At 39.2% G+C, this 19,786-nt stretch overlaps 1 protein-coding gene across 5 annotated transcripts in view; it reads left to right on the top strand.

Annotated features, from left to right (window-relative positions):
* GK (glycerol kinase) overlaps window positions 1–19,786 on the top strand; it is an 83,377-nt gene that overhangs the window by 28,624 nt on the left and 34,967 nt on the right. For 2 of the 5 annotated variants that reach the window (XM_062184570.1, XM_062184566.1), the window contains exons 5-12: window positions 5,248–5,331; window positions 8,930–9,006; window positions 11,201–11,338; window positions 14,838–14,947; window positions 15,376–15,442; window positions 16,530–16,547; window positions 18,602–18,637; window positions 19,388–19,455. In XM_062184570.1, the coding sequence (XP_062040554.1) occupies window positions 5,248–5,331; window positions 8,930–9,006; window positions 11,201–11,338; window positions 14,838–14,947; window positions 15,376–15,442; window positions 16,530–16,547; window positions 18,602–18,637; window positions 19,388–19,455 (598 nt within the window). The remainder of the gene's footprint in view (window positions 1–5,247; window positions 5,332–8,929; window positions 9,007–11,200; window positions 11,339–14,837; window positions 14,948–15,375; window positions 15,443–16,529; window positions 16,548–18,601; window positions 18,638–19,387; window positions 19,456–19,786) is intronic. The other 3 variants (XM_062184568.1, XM_062184567.1, XM_062184571.1) reach the window with 3 other exon arrangements.

The following is a 19,786-nucleotide window of genomic DNA, read 5'->3' as shown; positions in this document are numbered from 1 at the left end:
CCTCATGTGGAGAGAGCAGAGAGAAAGAAAGCAAGCCCTCTCCTGTCTTTTTATAAGGGCAAGACTCCCATTCGTGAGGGTTCAAACCTCACAATCTAATTGCGTCCCAAAGGCCCCACCTCCCAATGCCACACATTCAGGGTTAGGATCTCAACATAGAAAATTTGGGAAGACACAGCCTTCTGTCCATAGCCCTTTCTTTGTATGTTTTATTTCCTTCCTTGTCTTTCTTATAAATCTCTGTCACTCTAAGCCTGTCATTTTCCTTTTCATTTTTGTCTGCCTTTACTTACTATGTTATATAACTGATGAGAAATATTTATTACAAACAAATGAGAGGACTGTTTTATTTCTCTTTTTATGTAATAATTTGCTTTATGTGTTTTTTATTGCTCTAGGTTACTTGATAAGCAGTAAATTCACTTATCTGCAGTACAGTAACAGAGAAACCAAGATAGGAGAATTACTGGTTACCATTGGTGGCCGTGGCATAGGCTTATTGAAGGAGTTAAAGCCTGAGAAAGGCTATTGTTGCTTGCAATAAAGATGTGTTTGTTTACAGACATCTTTTCTAACAGTTATAAGCATAGAGAAAAGTTGCAGTGGGTCCATTGAGTCATTGATGGCCTGTTTCAGAAGTCTCATGTATATTAGAATTTACAAAGTTTTAATTCTGTAATTAACAAGGTAAGCATTATTTTGGTATCTAAAATAGAGAAGTGACACATTGAGTCACTGCTTCCCATCTACTGTGCCATGACACAGCCATTTACTATGATGACCTCATTGGTGGATTGGTGAGACCTTTGTGGCCCTGAATTTGAAGCAGGCCTTCGGCTTCTCTCGCCTCTCTTCAGTTATCCTTGTTCCCCTGATGCTTTTCTCTCTCCCTGTTAGCATTCTCTTCATCAGCATTCTTTTCCAAAGGGATCTCCATTCACCCATTTTGCTAAGCATTTTCCTTCCAAAATCAACTTTTATTAGTGGTGTACATGAATCACTGAGTTCTAAGTATTATTGAAGGAAGTTTGAGTTTACAAATAAACCATAGACCACACTGATATTCATTTGGAGATTGAAGGAAGTCTGGAATCATGATATTTAATATGTTTACACATGTTTTTCAATGTTGCTACCAGTAAAAATAATGTAGCCTAACCAGAATGACCCAATTGTTTTCTCCCCTTCTTGGCTGAGTTGTAGTATGACCCTCACTTTGGTAGCTTTTATTTACAGCACAAGTCATGATTTAATATTAAAAGCACCATTTGTAATAGGTCCTAATATCTAGTGAGGCAAGTTATTGGTTAAAGACTTTTAGTATATTAAAGAAAGGTACCCACAAAACTCAATTCTTTGTCTATGAAAATTTTTTCTTATTGAAATGGTACTATAATTTTTTTCTAAGATGTTGGATTAGAATTCTTTATGACATATAACTCTATTACCATTTTAAGCATTGATCTTCTTTTTTGCCTCGTCTTTGTTAACATACTGGTTAACCTTGCACCAAAGATTAAACTTGTGTAATTATCTGTTGAGATCTGTTGAAGGAACCTTGAACTCAGTTGTTTTGTCATTTCTGGAACTGGATTATCAGTTCCATGCTGGGAATCAGCATGTACGAAGAACAATAGGTGGCATATCATCTAGAACTCCTAAGTACACTTGGCTTTTTTCTTTTTAACTTTTATTTAATGAATATAAATTTCCAAAGTACAGCTTATGGATTATAATGGCTTCCCCCCCCCATAACCTCCCTCCCACCTGCAACCCTCCCCCTTCTTGCTCCTTCTCCCCTTCCATTCACATCGAGATTCATTTACATTTCTCTTATATACAGAAGATCAGTTTAGTATATATTAAGTAAGGATTTCAACAGTTTGCACCCACATAGAAACACAAAGTGAAAAATACTGTTGGAGTACTAGTTATAGCATTAACTCACAATGTACAGCACATTAAGGACTGAGATCCTACATGAGGAGTAAGTGCACAGTGACTCCTGTTGTTGACTTAACAATTTGACACCCTTGTTTATGGCCTCAGTAATCTCCCTAGGCTGTAATCATGAGTTGCCAAGGCTATGGAAGCCCTCTGAGTTCACCGACTCTTAACATATTTAGACAAGGTCATAGTCAAAGTGGAAGTTCTCTCCTCCCTTCAGAGAAAGGTACCTCCTTCCTTGATGACCTGTTCTTTCCACTGGGATCTCACTCATGGAGATCTTTCATTTAGGTCATTTTTTTTTTTGCCAGAGTGTCTTGGCTTTCCATGCCTGAAATACTCTCATGGGTTTTCAGCCAGATCCGAATGCCTTTAGGGCTACACTTGGCTTTAAACAATAAAAGCATGGGTTTTATTGTTTATTTAGAAGGGAGAATTTTTAGTTTTGTAAAATCTAAAATACTCAGCTTTATCAGGTATATACTTATACCTCAGTATTTCAAGTCTTTTTTATTTTTTAAATTTTTTTCAAGATTTATTTATTTGAAAGGCAGAGATACAGAGAGAGAAGGAGAGAGAGAGAAAGAGATCTTCCATCTACTGGTTCACTCCCCAAATGATTGCAATGGTCAGGGATGGGCCAGGTTGAAGCCAGGAGCGAGGAGCCTCTTCTGGGTCTTCCACATGGGTGCAGGGACCCAAGTTCTCAGGCCATCTTCTACTGCTTTTCCAGGCACATTAGCAGAGAGCTGAATTGGAAGTGGAGCAGCCATTTGGGATGCTGGCACTACAGGAGGAGGCTTAACCTTCTGTGCCATAGCACTGGCCCCTCAAGTCTTTTATTACACAGTTCTTAGAAAGCCTTGTAGCTCCTTCAATCCTGGGTAAAGAAACAATGCTGTATTTTGTAGTGACTGGATTATTCAACTCTGCTTAGTTTAAGTAGAAAGAAATTGACCTTGATTTTAACTTTCAAATTTCCAATATTTAATATTTTTATCCCATTTAATAAAGACTATTAATTCATAATGGTTGTACTTATATTGTCAAGGTTTTTTTTAAAGATTTTATTCATTTATTTGAGAGAGATAAGTTACAGACATTGAGAGGGAGAGACAGAGAGAAAGGTCTTCTGTCTGCTGGTTCACTGGTTGGATGGGAAGAGGAGCAGCTAGGACTAGAACCGATGCCCATATTGGGATGCCGGCGCCACAGGCAGAGGATTAACCTACTGCGCCACAGCGCCAGCCCCAGTTGTCAAGGTTTAACTCTGGATTTAGACCCTGGGTTCAAATACTACCTTTTCCACTTCCTAGCATTCTGTGCATATTCCTTGACAGTTAAACTGAGGAAATTAGAAGTATGGTCCTCATAGGCTTGAGGTGAAGATCAGTGAGTTAAGACATATAGGATCCTTTTTTTTTTGGACAGGCAGAGTGGACAGTGAGAGAGAGAGACAGAGAGAAAGGTCTTCCTTTGCTGTTGGTTCACCCTCCAATGGCTGCCGCAGCCAGCGCGCCGCGCTGATCCGAAGCCCGGAGCCAGGTGCTTCTCCTGGTCTCCTATGGGAGGCAGGGCCCAAGCACTTGGGCCATCCTCCACTGCACTCCCGGGCCATAGCAGAGGGCTGGCCTGGAAGAGGGGGCAACCGGGACAGAATCCGGCACCCCGACCGGGACTAGAACCCGATGTGCCGGTGCCGCTAGGCGGAGGATTAGCCTGTTGAGCCACGGCGCCGGCCCAACATATAGGATCCTTAAACCAGTGCCTGGCAGACTATAAGATTTCAGTGTCAGCCACAGCCAATCTTCAGAATTGATGATAGCCTTTTTAATCAGTAAAGCCAGATGAAATGATTGATTTATGCATAACAGATGTTCCTAGGGAAAATGCAGAGTCTACCTAGGGTCACCCACTCAGATCAGTTATTGACAGGTTGGTAGTTGTGTACCTGTGAGATAAAATAGGTTTCAGTCCACACCTTTAGGTGTGCATGTGCCTGTGTACACACACACACACACACATGAATAATGGCTTTTTAACTTACTCATTCTTGTTCCACTCTCCATTTTTCATTTTAACCCACCATTTTCTGAAAATGTCATCAGGTGAGGGGCAGTCATCAATGCAGCCTTTTTCCTCTTGCAAATAACCTCTTACCCAGCTTAATTAATAGTTTAACTTTTGGCAAACTAGTAAAACACAGTAACTAAATGTGTTTTACTATTATGTCTCTTGTGGGGGAATAGCCCCATAACACTTTGTGTGACTATCAGAAGTCCTTGCTTAGGATGTGTCCAATAGCCTAGAGTGTCAACTTTGTCTCAGTTCAGTTCAGACTAGAAGCTCCTCACATAAACCATCTTATAGCAGATTCATTATTTGCCTTTGTTTCTAGTCAACTGAAAATAATTTAGATGGTCTCTAGAGGCATTTTCTTTTAGTTTTTATTTTGTTTCTTAGATGCTTTTTCTTTCTATTATTATCCAAAAATGGTGCAAATTTGTGAGGTGTAGTTATTCTAAATATTCTAACAATAATGTCTTCTTTTGTACTGTTTCTACATCACTAAACAAACCCTAGTCCATGGGGGTTGAGTGGAATACATTTCTCTTTGGTCTTTAAACGTTATTCAGAACAAACTAAGTTTACCAGACATATTTTGGATGTTATTTTATTTAATATAATGAGATTCAGATTATTCAAAATTTTTTTTACCAATTTGTTTGACGGTCTGGACCATTTAATTTCAATTTACTTGGTCTGCATAACAGGCTCTAGTGTTCCAGATTACCTCTAGATTTGCAGTCCTTTCTGCGGAAGTGGCTTTTACTTCCAGCCACCTACCAGGAAAGTGCTCTCTTTGGGTCTTCCAAAAGCAGCTCTTTCATGTCTTAATGCAGATGTCCACAATTCAGTCCTTTCTAACATCCCCTTAGGGATATACTCCCTCCATGCATTCATGCAACATTTCCATTCAGTGGCTGAATGAGCTGCCTGTAGTTAATTGAGGCACTTTTCTAAATAGGATGCATAAACGTTGACAGGTAGCAAAGAGTCATTGTGAACCAGAAGCAGGTATTTACCTGGCCTTCATCCAAATGCCAGAGATTCAGATTGGACTTCCTTCATTTCCCCTTCTACTCCATGTCTCTTCCTTTTCTTTTTCTACACTCAAATATTCATTCTGGTGAACTCACCCAAGGGATCTACCATTTCTTAAATGATCAACAAGAATACATAGACCTTTTATCTGGCCATCTCTAGTATGAATTGCCATTATTTCTCCTAATACTCCAGCTGCTCCAGTTTCTCCTGGCCCTTCAGTTCCAGTTGCCGTTGTTCGCTCTGGCTCTTCAGTTCCAGCTGCTGGTACTTCCTCAGGTATTGGTGCTCTGGCTAACAGCTCACTTCCCAGCCTTCCAACTCAGACATGTTGGGGGAAATTGACCTCTGCTTCTGGATCTGGATCTGTCACTTCTTTTGATCTCCAAAATTACACACACAAGGGGCTTAGTCCTTCAGCTTGTGGTCTTCTCTTTGGCTTTTGGTCTCTTATTCTGCAAATCTAATTCTGCTGTGTTAGCTTCTTTAATGAGTCTTCTAATTTTTTTGTTCTTAATTCAATTAATTTTGAGCATTTGTGAATTGCTTGTTAGTGTACCAAGCACTGACATTTTTCTCTTTGGCAGTTTTACTAATTCATTCCATGTATTCTAATTGCCTTAAATTCTTTGGCTTAAAAAAAGGAAATATCTTAACAGGTTTCTGTGATCATGGAACAATGGAAGGAGAGGGACTTTCTGGCCATCTAGTCCAGCCTCCTTACTTAATATTTAGTAAAGCCAGGCCACGAATGAGATGACTTGCCTAAGTCATGTAGCTTGTTGGTGACAAAGCCAAACATGGAACTTTGGTCTCCTAATTTCACATCCAGTGTTTTTATTCATTTGATGACATTTTAACTCTGTGGATACTGCTCTTGTGAGTCATAACTGCAAGCTTTCAAGTGAAGAATAAAGAGCTCAGTTTTCTAAGGGGTCCTAATCGAAGAGCGATAGTGTCACAGGGCCCCTAGGATACAGGAAGCACCTGGTCATTTTTGTTTTTTTAGTTTTGTTTTTACATAAATAATTAGAATGCCTCTACTGTCCTAAAGAACATGCCTTAGAAAAGAGGTTCTCAGGTTTTAATATTACACTGAATAACTTGGGGTACTTTTGAGGTTCAAACCTTGCATAGATACACAAAGAATCCTGCAGAGCAGAGCCAGGGTGTGCGATTTCAAAGTTTTCCAGGTGTTCCTGGTATGCTTTCTAGGTAAGAACCATGGCTATGGAGTCTAGCAGTATTTCTCAAAGTGGGGCACCTATTTAAAAGGCAGCTTTTGGTGCACCATTCCCAAATTTGCTAACCAAATATTTGGGGGGTTGGGGCCCATTTTGAAGTTCCCTAGCAAATGTTATGTTCCTTAAAATGTGGGGAAAAAATGATCTAGAAGGATTTAAGTCATTAAACATGAAGCCAAGAGTGTGCCTTTCCAATGCGTTTGTTCATGTCCTCTGATAAAAAATGTTTTATGTCATGATTCTGCAAGCCCATATAAGTGAAACAAAAGTTTCACAAGTCGGTATTTATCTTACTGAGTGCAGCAAACTTCGGCATTACCATCCGAATCCATCCTGTTTCATTTTTTAAAGTGGGTAATCAAAACTCATTAAATTGATCTTTAATCTCAGCTCATTGTGGTTTGATAAACAGGATTGACATGTGCTTGTTAATTCTGTCACAGATTTAAAACTTTTCTCACTAGTTTTTCTTTGTTTTCCAATTACTTTTGTTAAACCAGTAACACCTGCTAGACTTTCTTGCCTGTGAGGAAGGTCCACTTTTGTCATAGTCATTCAGTACTGTCACTGGTAGAAAGTGCATTGCCTTCGTTACCTGAACATGGGAGATCTTGCCATCTCCATGATGATGTCATTATTGGCTTGCATCAATCACAGTGTAGGTAATAAAAAACTCCAAATAAATGGAGTTTTTTTTTTTATTTTTTGACAGGCAGAGTGGACAGGGGGAGAGAGAGAGAGAGAAAGGTCTTCCTTTGCCGTTGGTTCACCCTCCAATGGCCGCCGTGGCTGGTGCGCCGCGGCCGGTGCACTGCGCTGATCTGAAGGCAGGAGCCAGGTGCCTCTCCTGGTCTCCCATGGGGTGCAGGGCCCAAGCACTTAGGCCATCCTCCACTGCACTCCCGGGCCACAGCAGAGGGCTGGCCTGGAAGAGGGGCAACCGGGACAGAATCCAGCACCCCGACCGGGACTAGAACCCGGTGTGCTGGCGCCGCTAGGCGGAGGATTAGCCTGTTGAGCCACGGTACCGGCCTAAATGGAGTTTTTTTAAAAAAAGGAATTGGTTTGCTTATGGAACTGGTGATCCAAAGCTAGCTGATTTCAAATTTAGACAGTATCCCCTGGGTCCCCTTCAAGTCTTTTTTCTGCGATGGCTCCTAATATGGCAGATTTAGCTTTCCCTTCATGAGGGGTAGTAAGTCCACATGCTGCCAAGCTCAGCTTAGAACAGGTCTCTTGCAGACTTACTACACTTCTCGACTGGGCTTGGGTACCACATACTGTTTCCTCAAACGGTTCTGGGATCTGAACCTAATACTGGGACTGCAAGTAGTCTCAGATCTTGGGCAAACTCCATGATTGAGGTAGAGGGAGGGCTGATTTCCTAAGGAAAGTTTGAGATGCTGGGCAGCAAACACAGATGTCAAGTGTAGGCCATCTGTTTTTATGGTTGTCTTCTTTTTTCTCCTCTTTTGGCTATGATGAGCCTTTTCTTGCTGCTTTTCACATCTACAAGAAAACATTATTGTGTTCTGAAGTCCTTAATTTAAATCTCCTGAGAAGTAGCCACTGTCACAGTCAAACACAGGGTCCTTAAGGGAAATGACACTTTAAGTAATTAGGAGGAACTGATTAAATTTCATTCCAGGAAAGAACTGGTTTTTAAATGAAGAGAATAGAATAATATAGTTAAGAGTGAGCCTTACTAGACAATAACTGCCAGCACTGAGATGTGAGTGGGTAATCTTATATAATCTTCCCTGAGGTCTTTACACACAGTATGGGTCTGACAGGTCTTTCAGGAGGCATCTGTACAGTCTGTGTTCTAAAAATGTCAAGTGACCACTCATAGATCAAAAGTTACAAAAGTAAAGTACGTAACTTAAAAATAAGAAAGCTCAGCTTATTCTTCTTTTGGTTACCATTCACAATTGCTTTATGTACTAGTTCATGCTTTTGCTTCCTCAACCCTTCTGTCATTAAGCAAAACAGATATTTTCTACTAGGTTCTCAGAAAGCAAACAATGGCTACTTAGTGGAAAACAAGTGTTGAATCATTAAAATGAGGATTTTTTTCCCTCTCACAATCCAGCATAGAGAAAGAATGGCAACTTCCAAGGAGTTTTGAGTCTAGCATACATGGAAGACTGAATCTTTTGTTTCTGCATTAATAGGATCAGGTTCTCTACTTTGTCTTTGTCACAAATTACTCCCAACTTTTCTAAGATAACACTTTACACATTGCACAGTGATTCTAGGATGTGCATTTTGCTCTGCCATTTACCCAGCCTAGTTTTTAGATCTCTGAATTCATGTATACTAACAAAATCTGTATTCCAAATATTTCTGTGGATTTTTTCAATAAGAGAATTATAAAATAAGTACCCTAAGGTTTGTATTGTTTTTCCTAACTTGGTCCATAATTTTGCATAAAAACCTTAAATTCTTCCTCAAATTCATTCTCTTCTAACAATATGCCCATTCATTTCTAATTTCCTAATTTCTGTCCTTTGAAACTCCAGCATTTTAATTACTTATGGAAACTAATCAGTATCCTGTCCTTGGTAGTGATTTCATTAAGTCCTTATTTTTAATGAAGTTTTTCATGTATATTATTATATTTCGGTTTATAGTGTGGCTTGATCTAAGAACCCAGTCTACTGTTGAGAATCTTAGTAAAAGAATTCCAGGAAATAATAACTTTGTCAAGGTAAGAAAGAGATCTCTTAAACTATATTGTAAGAATGTTTATTTCTTTAAAAGCTTATAAATTTCACCAGAAAGATTATCTGGGCACCACATCTTATGGCACAATAGTTATATGATGCAATTTATAGACTATTTCCCACAGACATTGTTCTTGTCCTGTGGTGAATTAGAACAATAATATCGCAAAGGTTATAGACTGGAGAGATTAAAATGTGTCCCATTGGCTTAAGCAGTACTCCCCCAATGGGTGCTTTCTGTAATTCAGCCGTGATTTCTAAATTCATCCCTATTATTTTGACTGCCACATGAAGGAAGTTCTGAGGACTTGGGAGTTTTTAGGAAGCTGGGTTCAAGGAAGAAAGTAGAAGACACTCTTAACTCTTTATTGAACTCTCTTCCGCTTTCTTTATATGAAAAAGGCTGATAAAAATTCCCTCATTTTCAGTGATATAAATGTCTCTTCAGATAAATGAAGAAGAAGACAAGTTTTGAAATAGGCAAGGCACTTTCTTAGCAAGATCAAAGCCAGATTCTTTTAGGACCCAAAAGGAAGTTCCCTGTTTTGTTTGTCAGTGGGATGCTCATGGCATTTTCTTTTGGTACTTGGTTGTGAAACTAGTTCAAATCTCATTACTTGCAACAATGTAACAAATCATTTCCTGTTCCCTAGCCACCAACTTAAGGCTTATCCTGAATAAACCCTTAGGCATTCTCTATTCTGTTCTCTGTCACACTGCTAACCCTCACCCCTACCTCTGGTTGCACTTTGCTTCAAGGGATGCATGTTTTTGTCTTTGATGCCATTTCAGGGAACTTTTACACTTTCTATCTATATCATGAAAATAATATATTATGTACAGCCCACTATTGTCTCTGTGGGATCTCCAAATCAATTAAGATTATTTCCATAAATTATTTCCTTCCATTTTTTTGAACCTTTTTTTTTTCTAGGATAGGAAAGTTAGAAAACCTAGTGTTAAGATTCTTAATTTACAGGTTACATTAAAGTGTTAAATCTTTTGGTTTGAGTTTTCTTGCGAAACATACTCACCTGAGATAAGAAGGAAAAAGATATCAAGTTTTATAGCTGAGTGATAAATGGGAGTAGGGATCAAGGAGGGAAAAGATAGTTGCATTATTTTTATATGTGTGTATTATGTTAACCATTTTAATTAGGCTTTATAAAAATATGACATTTAATTACTACCATAACTAAGAGTTGGATCTAACCCATTCTCAAGAAAGACTGATAAGCCCATATGTGTTTCATTTTCACCCTATAACCTTATTCACCTGCTTTCTTACATAGAACAATTTTGATTGCTTTAATCTGGCATGTCTTTGAGCTCTGTTTTCGTCTACAATAATTTTATATTAGTTATGTTTGAATATATGTGTGCACACACAAAATATATTTTTAAAGGTTTATTTTACTTATTTGAAAGGCAGAGTTACAGAGAGAGAGAGAGACAGAGAAGAAAGGGTCTTTCATCCGTTGGTTGACTATCCAGATGGCCACAATGGCCAGGGCTGGGCCAGGCCAAAGCCAGGAAACAGGAGCTTCTTCTGGGTCTCCCACATGGGTGCAGGGGCCCAAGCATTTAGGCCATCTTCCACTTCTTTCCTAGGCACATTAGTAGGGAGCTGAACTGGAAGTAGAGCAGCCAGGACTCAAACTGATACCCACAAGGGATTCTGACTTTGTTAAGATGGCAGCTTAACTCACTACACCACAATGCCAGCCCTAAAAAATATATTACTGTTTTGAAGACAAAATTTTCTGGCTATGGTCATTAGTTTATGATTTGATATGCTCCCTGATTTGTCATTGTTTAAATATCACTTTCATGAAATATAAAATAAATAACAGAGCTTCAGGTTAGGCTCTAAACATAATACTAAGTTATTGCAAAAGATAGCATGTACATTGTCACTGTGTAGTTGCAGGACATTGTGTCATTTAATTTTCTCTTTGCCTTGTTACGTGGATGCTCTTTGATCTGTAAACATACTGCTTTGATCTTTGTGCATGAACATTCTTGTGTCATGAAATAGAAAAAATATTTTCTTTCATAATACAATGGGATTGCCTTTGGACCACTAAATGTTTTGTGTTTTGTTGAATTTTTTGACTTTGTGATTTCGTTTTAAACTAATAAAGTTAATTTGCTGACTGAACTCCATAACTGTTTTAGTCCAAAACAGGCCTTCCACTTAGTACTTACTTCAGTGCAGTGAAACTTCGTTGGCTCCTTGACAATGTGAGAAAAGTTCAGAAGGCTGTTGAAGAAAATAGAGCTCTTTTTGGGACCATTGATTCATGGCTTATTTGGGTATGTATAAGTACAATTAATGTATGGGGAGTTTTCTCAGAAGTTATTTTAGACTGCCTGACCTATTATTTTCTACTAACAGTTGTAAAGTTTTAGCACTATTAAGAAAAACCACTCAAGAAGGAACAAAATCATTTCAGCCTCTATTTGAGAGGTACCTTTGCCTACTTCCTCTTTATTTTTTCTTGATTTATTTCAGTGAAAACCACATCTCATACCTGTTATCTTTGGGATAAGTAATGTGGGTAGCCTTTTTCTTGCTTATCATATACTTCTTTCCCACTAGCCATTTTTTAGAAGAGATAACTATTTTTTTAAAGATTCATTTTATTTATTTGAAAGAGTTAGAGAGTTAGACAGACCAAGAGGTCTTCCATCCAGTGGTTCACTGCCCAGATGGCCGCAACGGCCGGAGCCGTGCTGATTCGAAGCCAGAAGCTTCTTCTAGGTCCCTCACATGGGTTCAGGGGACCAAGTGCTTGGGCCATCTTCTATTGCTTTCCCAGGCCACAGCAGAGAGCTGGATCAGAAGTAGAGCAGCCAGGTCTCGAACCGGCGCCCATATGGGATACTGGTGCTTCAGGCCAGGGTGTTAACCCGCTACACCACAGCGCCTGCCCCAGAAGAGATAACTAATGCGACAAAACACCTAGGATACTTTTATCATTTGGTTTCAGTATTAAACAGCTGTCTCTTGTGGAATAAAATCATAATGGGAAACTGATAGTGGAAATTTCTCTTAATCTTTTTGCCTAAGCAGAACAAGAATGAGTAAAAACTTAACATTTCAAACCTTTCCAAGATACTTCTTAAAATTACTATCCTGTGGTGGTTCTCTCATATTCTTTCTCTCTCTCTTTCGCTCTCTTTCTAGATCTCTAGAACTCTGGATTTCTAGCTCTCTAGATCTGTTATTTTTACAGTGACATTTTCCATTATTCCCCATAGTAGAGGGAATAGTGCAGTTAACCTCTTTCCTGGTGAGCCAGGTCCATTGATCATCAACCTATGGGCCACTTTGTTTCAGCTATACTCACATACTCTCTCCACAGATCATTTTAACGCAAATCTCAGATATAAAATTTCATTTGTAAATACTTCCATAAGTGTGTGATGATCTTTTCAACATTCCAGGGAATTTGAAGGGAATATTGTCCCTGTTCTCACTTGCCAGGTTCACAGATCAGATCTCAGAACCATTCCCAGGAAGAGGCACCTTTGCCACCCTCCCTGCTGCGCTTGGCCAGGGAAGGTTTTGGTTTGTACTCCTGACCAGTCATTTTCACATCTGTCAGTCACAGTTGGGTGATTAGCTCAGAGTATGGCAGGATATAGGCTGTGGGAGCTATAGGAGACTAGAGGAAATACTTTTCAGAGCTCACCTTTGTCCACCTTTGTTCTTTCTTAGCCTCTTGGTGTCTGCAGTTCAGGTAGGAAGGTGTTAACATGACAGAGGTGAAAACTCTGCTTTCAGGATATATGCTTGGGCAAGTATAGACATAGCTCAATGCAAATTGTTAATCAAAAAATAAAAATACAACAAAAGGGGAGCAGTATTGTGGTAAGTGGCTTAGGCTGTTGCCTCTAAAGCCACATTCCATGTTGGAGCTCTCTGCTTCTGAATCAGCTTCTTGCTGGTACACAAAGGAGGGCAGCCAAGATGGTCCAAATGCTTGGGGCCCCTGCCACCTATGGAGACCTAGAGATTCTGGGCCTTGCCCAGCCCCAACCATTGCAGCTGTTTGGGAAGTGAACCAGCAGATGAAGGATCTCTTTCTCTGTCTCTCCCTTTTTCTGTGACACTCTGCCTTTCAAATAGATAAGATCAATCTTTTTAAAAAGATAAAAATACAGGCCGGCACCATGGCTCAACAGGCTAATCCTCCGCCTTGCGGCACTGGCACCCCGAGTTCTAGTCCCAATTGGGGCGCTGGATTCTATCCCGGTTGCCCCTCTTCCAGGCCAGCTCTATGCTATGGCCTGGGAAGGCAGTGGAGGATAGCCCAAGTCCTTGGGCCCTGCACCCACATGGGAGACCAGGAGAAGCACCTGGCTCCTGGCTTCGGATCAGCGCGATGCGCCAGCTACAGTGCGCCGGCTGCGGCGGCCATTGGAGGGTGAACCAATGGCAAAAAGGAAGACCTTTCTCTCTGTCTCTCTCTCACTATCCACTCTGCTTGTCAAAAAAAAAAAAAAAGATAAAAATAAGGGGCCGGCTCTGTGGCACAGTAGGTTAACGCCCTGGCCTAAAGAGCCGATATCCCATATGGGCACAGGTTCTAGTCCCTGCTGCTCCTCTTCCAATCCAGCTCTCTCCTATGGCCTGGGAAAGCAGTGGAAGATGGCCCAAGTCCTTGATCCTCTGCACCCATGTGGGAGACCCAGAAGAATTTCTTGGCTCCTGGCTTCGGATCGGCGCAGCTCTGGCTGTTGTGGCCATCTAGGGCGTGAACCATCAGATGAAAGACCTCTCTCTCTCTGCTTCTCCTCTCTCTGTGTAACTCTGACTTTCAAATAAATAAATGAATAAATCTTAAAGAATAAAAAAGAAAAAAAAGATAAAAATTAGGTGGAGGGATAATACAACGTTCTGTAAAATTTTTAAGAGACAGGCATCTCAATTTATTTCTTTTTACTTTTTTTATATACTTTTTTTTTTGACAGGCAGAGTGGATAGTGAGAGAGAGAGACAGAAAGGTCTTCCTTTGCCGTTGGTTCACCCTCCAATGGCCGCCGCAGCTGGCACGCCGCGCTGATCTGATGGCAGGAGCCAGGTGTTTCTCCTGGTCTCCCATGCGGGTGCAGGGCCCAAGGACCTGGGCCATCCTCCACTGCACACCCGGGCCACAGCAGAGAGCTGGCCTGGAAGAGGAGCAACGGGGACAGAATCCGGCGCCCCGACCGGGACTAGAACCCAGGGTGCCGGCGCTGCAAGGCGGAGGATTAGCCTATTGAGCCGCGGCGCCGGCCAATTTATTTAATCTTGCCAAATTTAATAAGACTTTAAATTTTCTAAAGATCAGAGGAAGAAAACAAAAATATCATATCTAACCATAAATTAACTAGAATTGTACCAATATGGTAGCCACTACCCACACGTGGCTATTGAGCATTTCAGTCTGAATTGAGATATACTGTGAATATAAGATATGTACCAGATTTCAAAGACTTAGTACTAAAGAAAGAAAATAGAATTCTTTTAATTTTGGTATTGAGTACACATTAAGATGATATTTTATATATATTAAGCTAAATAAAATATACCATATTATTAAGGTTAACTTTACATGTTTGTACTCTTTTAATGTAGTTACTAGAAAATTTTAAATTACTTGTCTGGCTCATTTTATTTTGGTTGGACACTGCTAAAAACTTTAAAACTAAATAATTGAAATGTTCCATTCTTTTCTTCTATGTGCTGCTTGTTATGGGCCTTAATAGTATGTAAATTAAGTTGCAAATAAGTATAAATATAACCTGTCTTTTTTATTCTGTGTAGAGTTTGACAGGAGGAGTCAATGGAGGTGTCCACTGTACAGATGTAACAAATGCAAGTAGGACGATGCTTTTCAATATTCATTCTTTGGAATGGGATAAAGAGCTCTGCGAGTGAGTTGGATTTTCCCTTAAGAAAAGTTTCCCCATTATGTTATCTGTTTATAAGCTAAATTTTACTGTTTTCAGATGTCAGTGTAGTTGATTTACCAACTGCAATATGCAAATCTATACTGTATTTTATTAAAGAGTTTGTTATTGCTTATAATAAACAGGCCAAATTAATTATTCCTCATGGATAGGTTCCTTTAGAAAAGTAATTTGATTTCTGTGTGCTTTTTAATTTTTATTAGTTTAGTGGCTTTATAAGTTGGAGTGTTCATCCAAGCATATAAACTATGTTCTTCTTATTTAAGTATTTACTGTTTAACTCTATACTCAAATATTTCTATTTGTTATTTACATTTTTATGTTTAAATACATGTAAATATTTCTACATATTTATTAACAGTCTTAACATACCATATCTTGTTGTTTTTCAGATTTTTTGAAATTCCAATGGAAATTCTTCCAAATGTCCGGAGTTCTTCTGAAATCTATGGCCTAATGGTAAAAAAAGAGAAAGAAAGAAAAGAAAGGGGAAAACAGAAAGGAAAAGAAAAGTTTTGTTTGTTTTTCATTTAACCATTATTCAAAATTTAAAGCTCAATTGTGTTGTTTTTCATAGTTGGGATTAGTGACTTCTCTATGAATGTTGATACTGTGTAAAATAAGAATTTAGTGTTCAAATAGTTTTATAACTTAAAAGCCTTATAGTCTTTCTTACCAACTGATTTATAGTTATAACATTGATTCGGTTTTTCTTTTAATATTATTAATTTTAAAGTAATGGCATAATCTAACTCTAGATGATGGTGTGGGAGTGTTTGAGCCAGGTTATTCTTTCAGTCCTGCTGATTAGTTGTGATGCCTGCTTTGATTTCAGAAGAGGGACTCTTTAACATTTTAACAGTGTTCTTTTTCCTGTCGAATCTCTTAAGGATCAAACTATGTGAATATATTACAGTCTTTGTCAGCCTGAGCAAAATTTAGCAAAGGACCTGAAAAAAAAGAGTCTAATTTTGGGATTTCTAATTAAACTGATTTCCCTTTTTATGGCTGCTATCATTGAAACCCAGGAAAAAAAGTAGTTTTAGCAAAAAATATACCTAGCATCACTGAGAGTCTGTTATTAAACACCAAGAATGGAAAACCCCTAGGAAGATGTGAATCAATTTTTGAGCATAAAAATCTGGAATTCATGATATAGCTTATGAAAAAAAAACTAAGAAATTGCAAAAGAATATTTTAGACACTTGATGAAAAATATTAAAAACGTTACTTACAGAGTTAGTAATAATCGAGTTGAAGACCAAGTGCTCTGAATAAAGCTTGAACAGAAATTTTCAACTATTTCATTTATAATAAAGTTTTTTATGGAATATGGAGTTTCTTAAAGGAGACTTAGTCACTACTTAGAATAAAAGTGCTTTGGTAATTTCATAGCTATTAACATACTGACTTGAATCAGGGAACAAAACTTATTCTTGAGAAACAGTATCAGAGGATGGTTGAAAAAAAATTTAACTGATCTAGATTTCTCCTGAATTTAAAATATTATGCTTCTGTCCCTCTTTTTCCTCCTTGCTGACTATAGAAAATCTCTCATAGCCTGGTGAGTAGGTTGCCCAGCACTTATGTTACCCATTGATTTGGAAAAGATACAGTGCATTTCCATTTATTTTGAGACAAGCAAAAGTCAATTTGCTAAACAGATGTTTCTGGAATTTCTATGACCCTCCAAATTATTATTAAACACTAGTCAGAGTTTTCTTTTCTAAAAAACTGTGATCTTATTTGTCTCCATAAGACTGGGAGTGATGTTTCTAAAGTAAAAGATAGTTTCCTGGAATGAGAGCTTCTGATGGTGCCCATTACGAAGTACTATTGTGATGTGCTTTGGGCTTTAGCATAACAGGGAAATTAGACATAGTTTTCAAAAGTCTTAAATGTCTATCATAAATGATACCTTGACCAGCCTTTCAGACCAGTTAGTTGGAAATGCACTGAAACTTTTTCTGCATGCTTCATCAGAGGATGCTCCAGGAATACTCCAGAGGCCCCTCCCCATGAAGGAAAAGGAGTGCTTTATGTGCTGAGCACACATAGTAGATCTTACTGATAGTCTGATCATTTCAAAAATATATGAAAACCTTCTTTGGGTATTTAAATATATGAATATATACAGACTCTAGGTTTCCTATTGATTCACTCTAAGCCTTTTGTGAAAGTTACCCTTTACTTGATGTCTCTCTAGGAATTTTTCAAAGAATATATATAATAAGTAAAAGTAGCAGATCTTGAATTACCTTAAACATGAAATAAAATAATAGCAGCTATCAATTTTATGTTTTGTAAAGAGTTTCTACATATCTGCTATTATTTCCTTATCCTCATATCCATGTGAGGTGGATGGTTTTTTTTTGTTTTTTTTTTTTTTTTTTTTTTTTTTGACAGGCAGAGTGGACAGTGAGAGAGAGACAGAGAGAAAGGTCTTCCTTTGCTGTTGGTTCACCCTCCAATGGCCACCGCAGCCGGTGTGCTGTCACCAGCGTGCTGTGCCAATCTGAAGCCAGGAGCCAAGTGCTTCCTCCTGGTCTCCCATGCGGGTACAGGGCCCAAGCACTTGGGCCATCCTCCACTGCCTTCCCAGGCCACAGCAGAGAGCTGGCCTGGAAGAGAGCAACCGGGACAGAATCTGGCGCCCCAACCGGGACTAGAACCCCGGGTGCCGGCGCCGCAAGGCGGAGGATTAGCCTAGTGAGCTGCGGCGCCAGCCAAGGTGGATTCTTTTCTTACCCACAATTTAACAGATAGGGTACCTAAAGCTCCTAGAGCCCAGGAGGCAGGCTCACAAATGGTAGACCAAGGAGCTAATCCAGAGCTTTAGTTTCATGCTCTTCACAGTGCATCGCCACTATTTTAGAGGTCGCATTCCTTAATTTCCCTGGTTCTATAGTATCAGTAGAAATTGCTTTGCATTATTGTATGTTTTTTTTTTAAATTAAGTTTGTAAAGCCCACAATCAGCCACTTAAATCTCGTTTTTCTTCCTAGCATACTGGCCATATTGATCAAAATAAAAACCACTCATCATGACATAAATGAACTGTTATTTATCTAAATTTGAAGAATGATGTTTGCCAATACCAGAACACTCTTGTGTTTTTTTTTACTTAAGAGCAGCTTGAGTAGAAAGAAGAGTTGATAAAATACAGCCTTCTTAAATAAATATGTTCCATACTGGTTTGATAGCTATTCATAAGATATGTTATTCATTTTTTAATAATGGCAATAATAGCCAAGCACTAATAGACTTGGCAGTCATGTAGCCCAGTCTTCCTTTTGTACATTAATAAATTGAGGTGTATAGAGGTTTCAGCGGCCTGCTCGTGGCATAAATACTAACTAACCAGAAGCAAAGTGTATGCCTCCTGACTCCCAATCCATTGTATGTGTTCATTCTCCAATACCGTGTACCTTCTTGTCATTCTAGGAATACTTCTAGAATCTGTCTCTATACTACTCATGTAGTTAAGACACTTGCTTTGTCTTGTCTGCTTACGTTCTCTGGCACATCGCTATTCATGTGCATTTCTGTTGCGGTTATGTTAGTAGAACTAAAAGTTTGTGATTATTCATAATCTTTTTTAAAATTTTTATTTATTAGAAAGCTGGGGCCTTAGAAGGTGTGCCAATATCTGGGGTAAGTTTTATCACCAAACCTCTCCCTGCCACCTCCTCATCCCCACCCGCTTCTGTGTTAGGACTTTCCTCCTTTACCTTAATTGATTAGTCTACCCCTTCCTAAACAGGGGAATATAAGTAAGAGCAGCAAAATTGCCTTATTTTTGTTCTTACGTGAAACTGTGAGCCATTGAGAATCTTTTGAGTTAATTAATTCTAACTTTCCCTTCCCATACCTTCTCTCTTATAGCGATATTAACAAATAGAAAATATGACCATATGGAGAAACTTTAAGAAACAGACAATTCATCCCTTGATAAATAGTAAAGGAAAAGTAAAACCTGTTGTTCTTCTTTTTTTTTTTTTAATTTTTGACAGGCAGAGTGGACAGTAGAGGGAGGTAGAGAGAAAGGTCTTCCTTTTTGCCCTTGGTTCACCCTCCAATGGCCGCCGTGGTAGGCGTGCTGCGGCCGGCGCACCGCGCTGATCCGATGGCAGGAGCCAGGTGCTTCTCCTGGTCTCCCATGGGGTGCAGGGCCCAAGAACTTGGGCCATCCTCCACTGCACTCCCTGGCCACAGCAGAGAGCTGGCCTGGAAGAGGGGCAACCCGGACAGGATTGGTGCCCTGACCGGGACTAGAACCCAGTGTGCCGGCGCCGCAAGGCAGAGGATTAGCCTGTTAAGCCACGGCACCGGCTTTGTTCTTCTAAAAATGAAATTAATAACATTGTCTTAGTCCATGTTCATCATTGTCATTTGTATTTTCAGTGTTTAGGGGACCAGTCTGCTGCATTGGTGGGACAAATGTGCTTCCAGGATGGTCAAGCCAAAAACACGTAAGTTTAAGAAACAGACATAAAAACTAATGCTTTTCCCCTTTGGTGCTTTGAAGAAGAAACATCTTTGAAGTTTATCTAGGCCAAAATCCAATACAGATACATGCATTTGTTAACATTGGTTTTTCTTCATCTCTGACACATAAAATATATTATACCATATGTAGACATACTGACCATCATTTATAAAATTCAGTACTTTTTAAAGAATATTTTATTTATTTGAGAGATATAGTTATAGACACAGAGAGGGGAGACAGAGAGAGAAAGGTCTTCCATCTGCTGGTTCACTTCGCAAATGGTGGAATGGCCAGAGCTGGGCTAATCCAAA

The sequence above is a fragment of the Lepus europaeus genome, chromosome X (assembly GCF_033115175.1).
Source record: "Lepus europaeus isolate LE1 chromosome X, mLepTim1.pri, whole genome shotgun sequence".
Taxonomy (NCBI): Eukaryota; Metazoa; Chordata; class Mammalia; order Lagomorpha; family Leporidae; genus Lepus; species Lepus europaeus.
The sequence above is the reverse complement of the archived record's forward strand: the minus strand, read 5'-3'. Positions and strand labels throughout refer to the sequence as shown.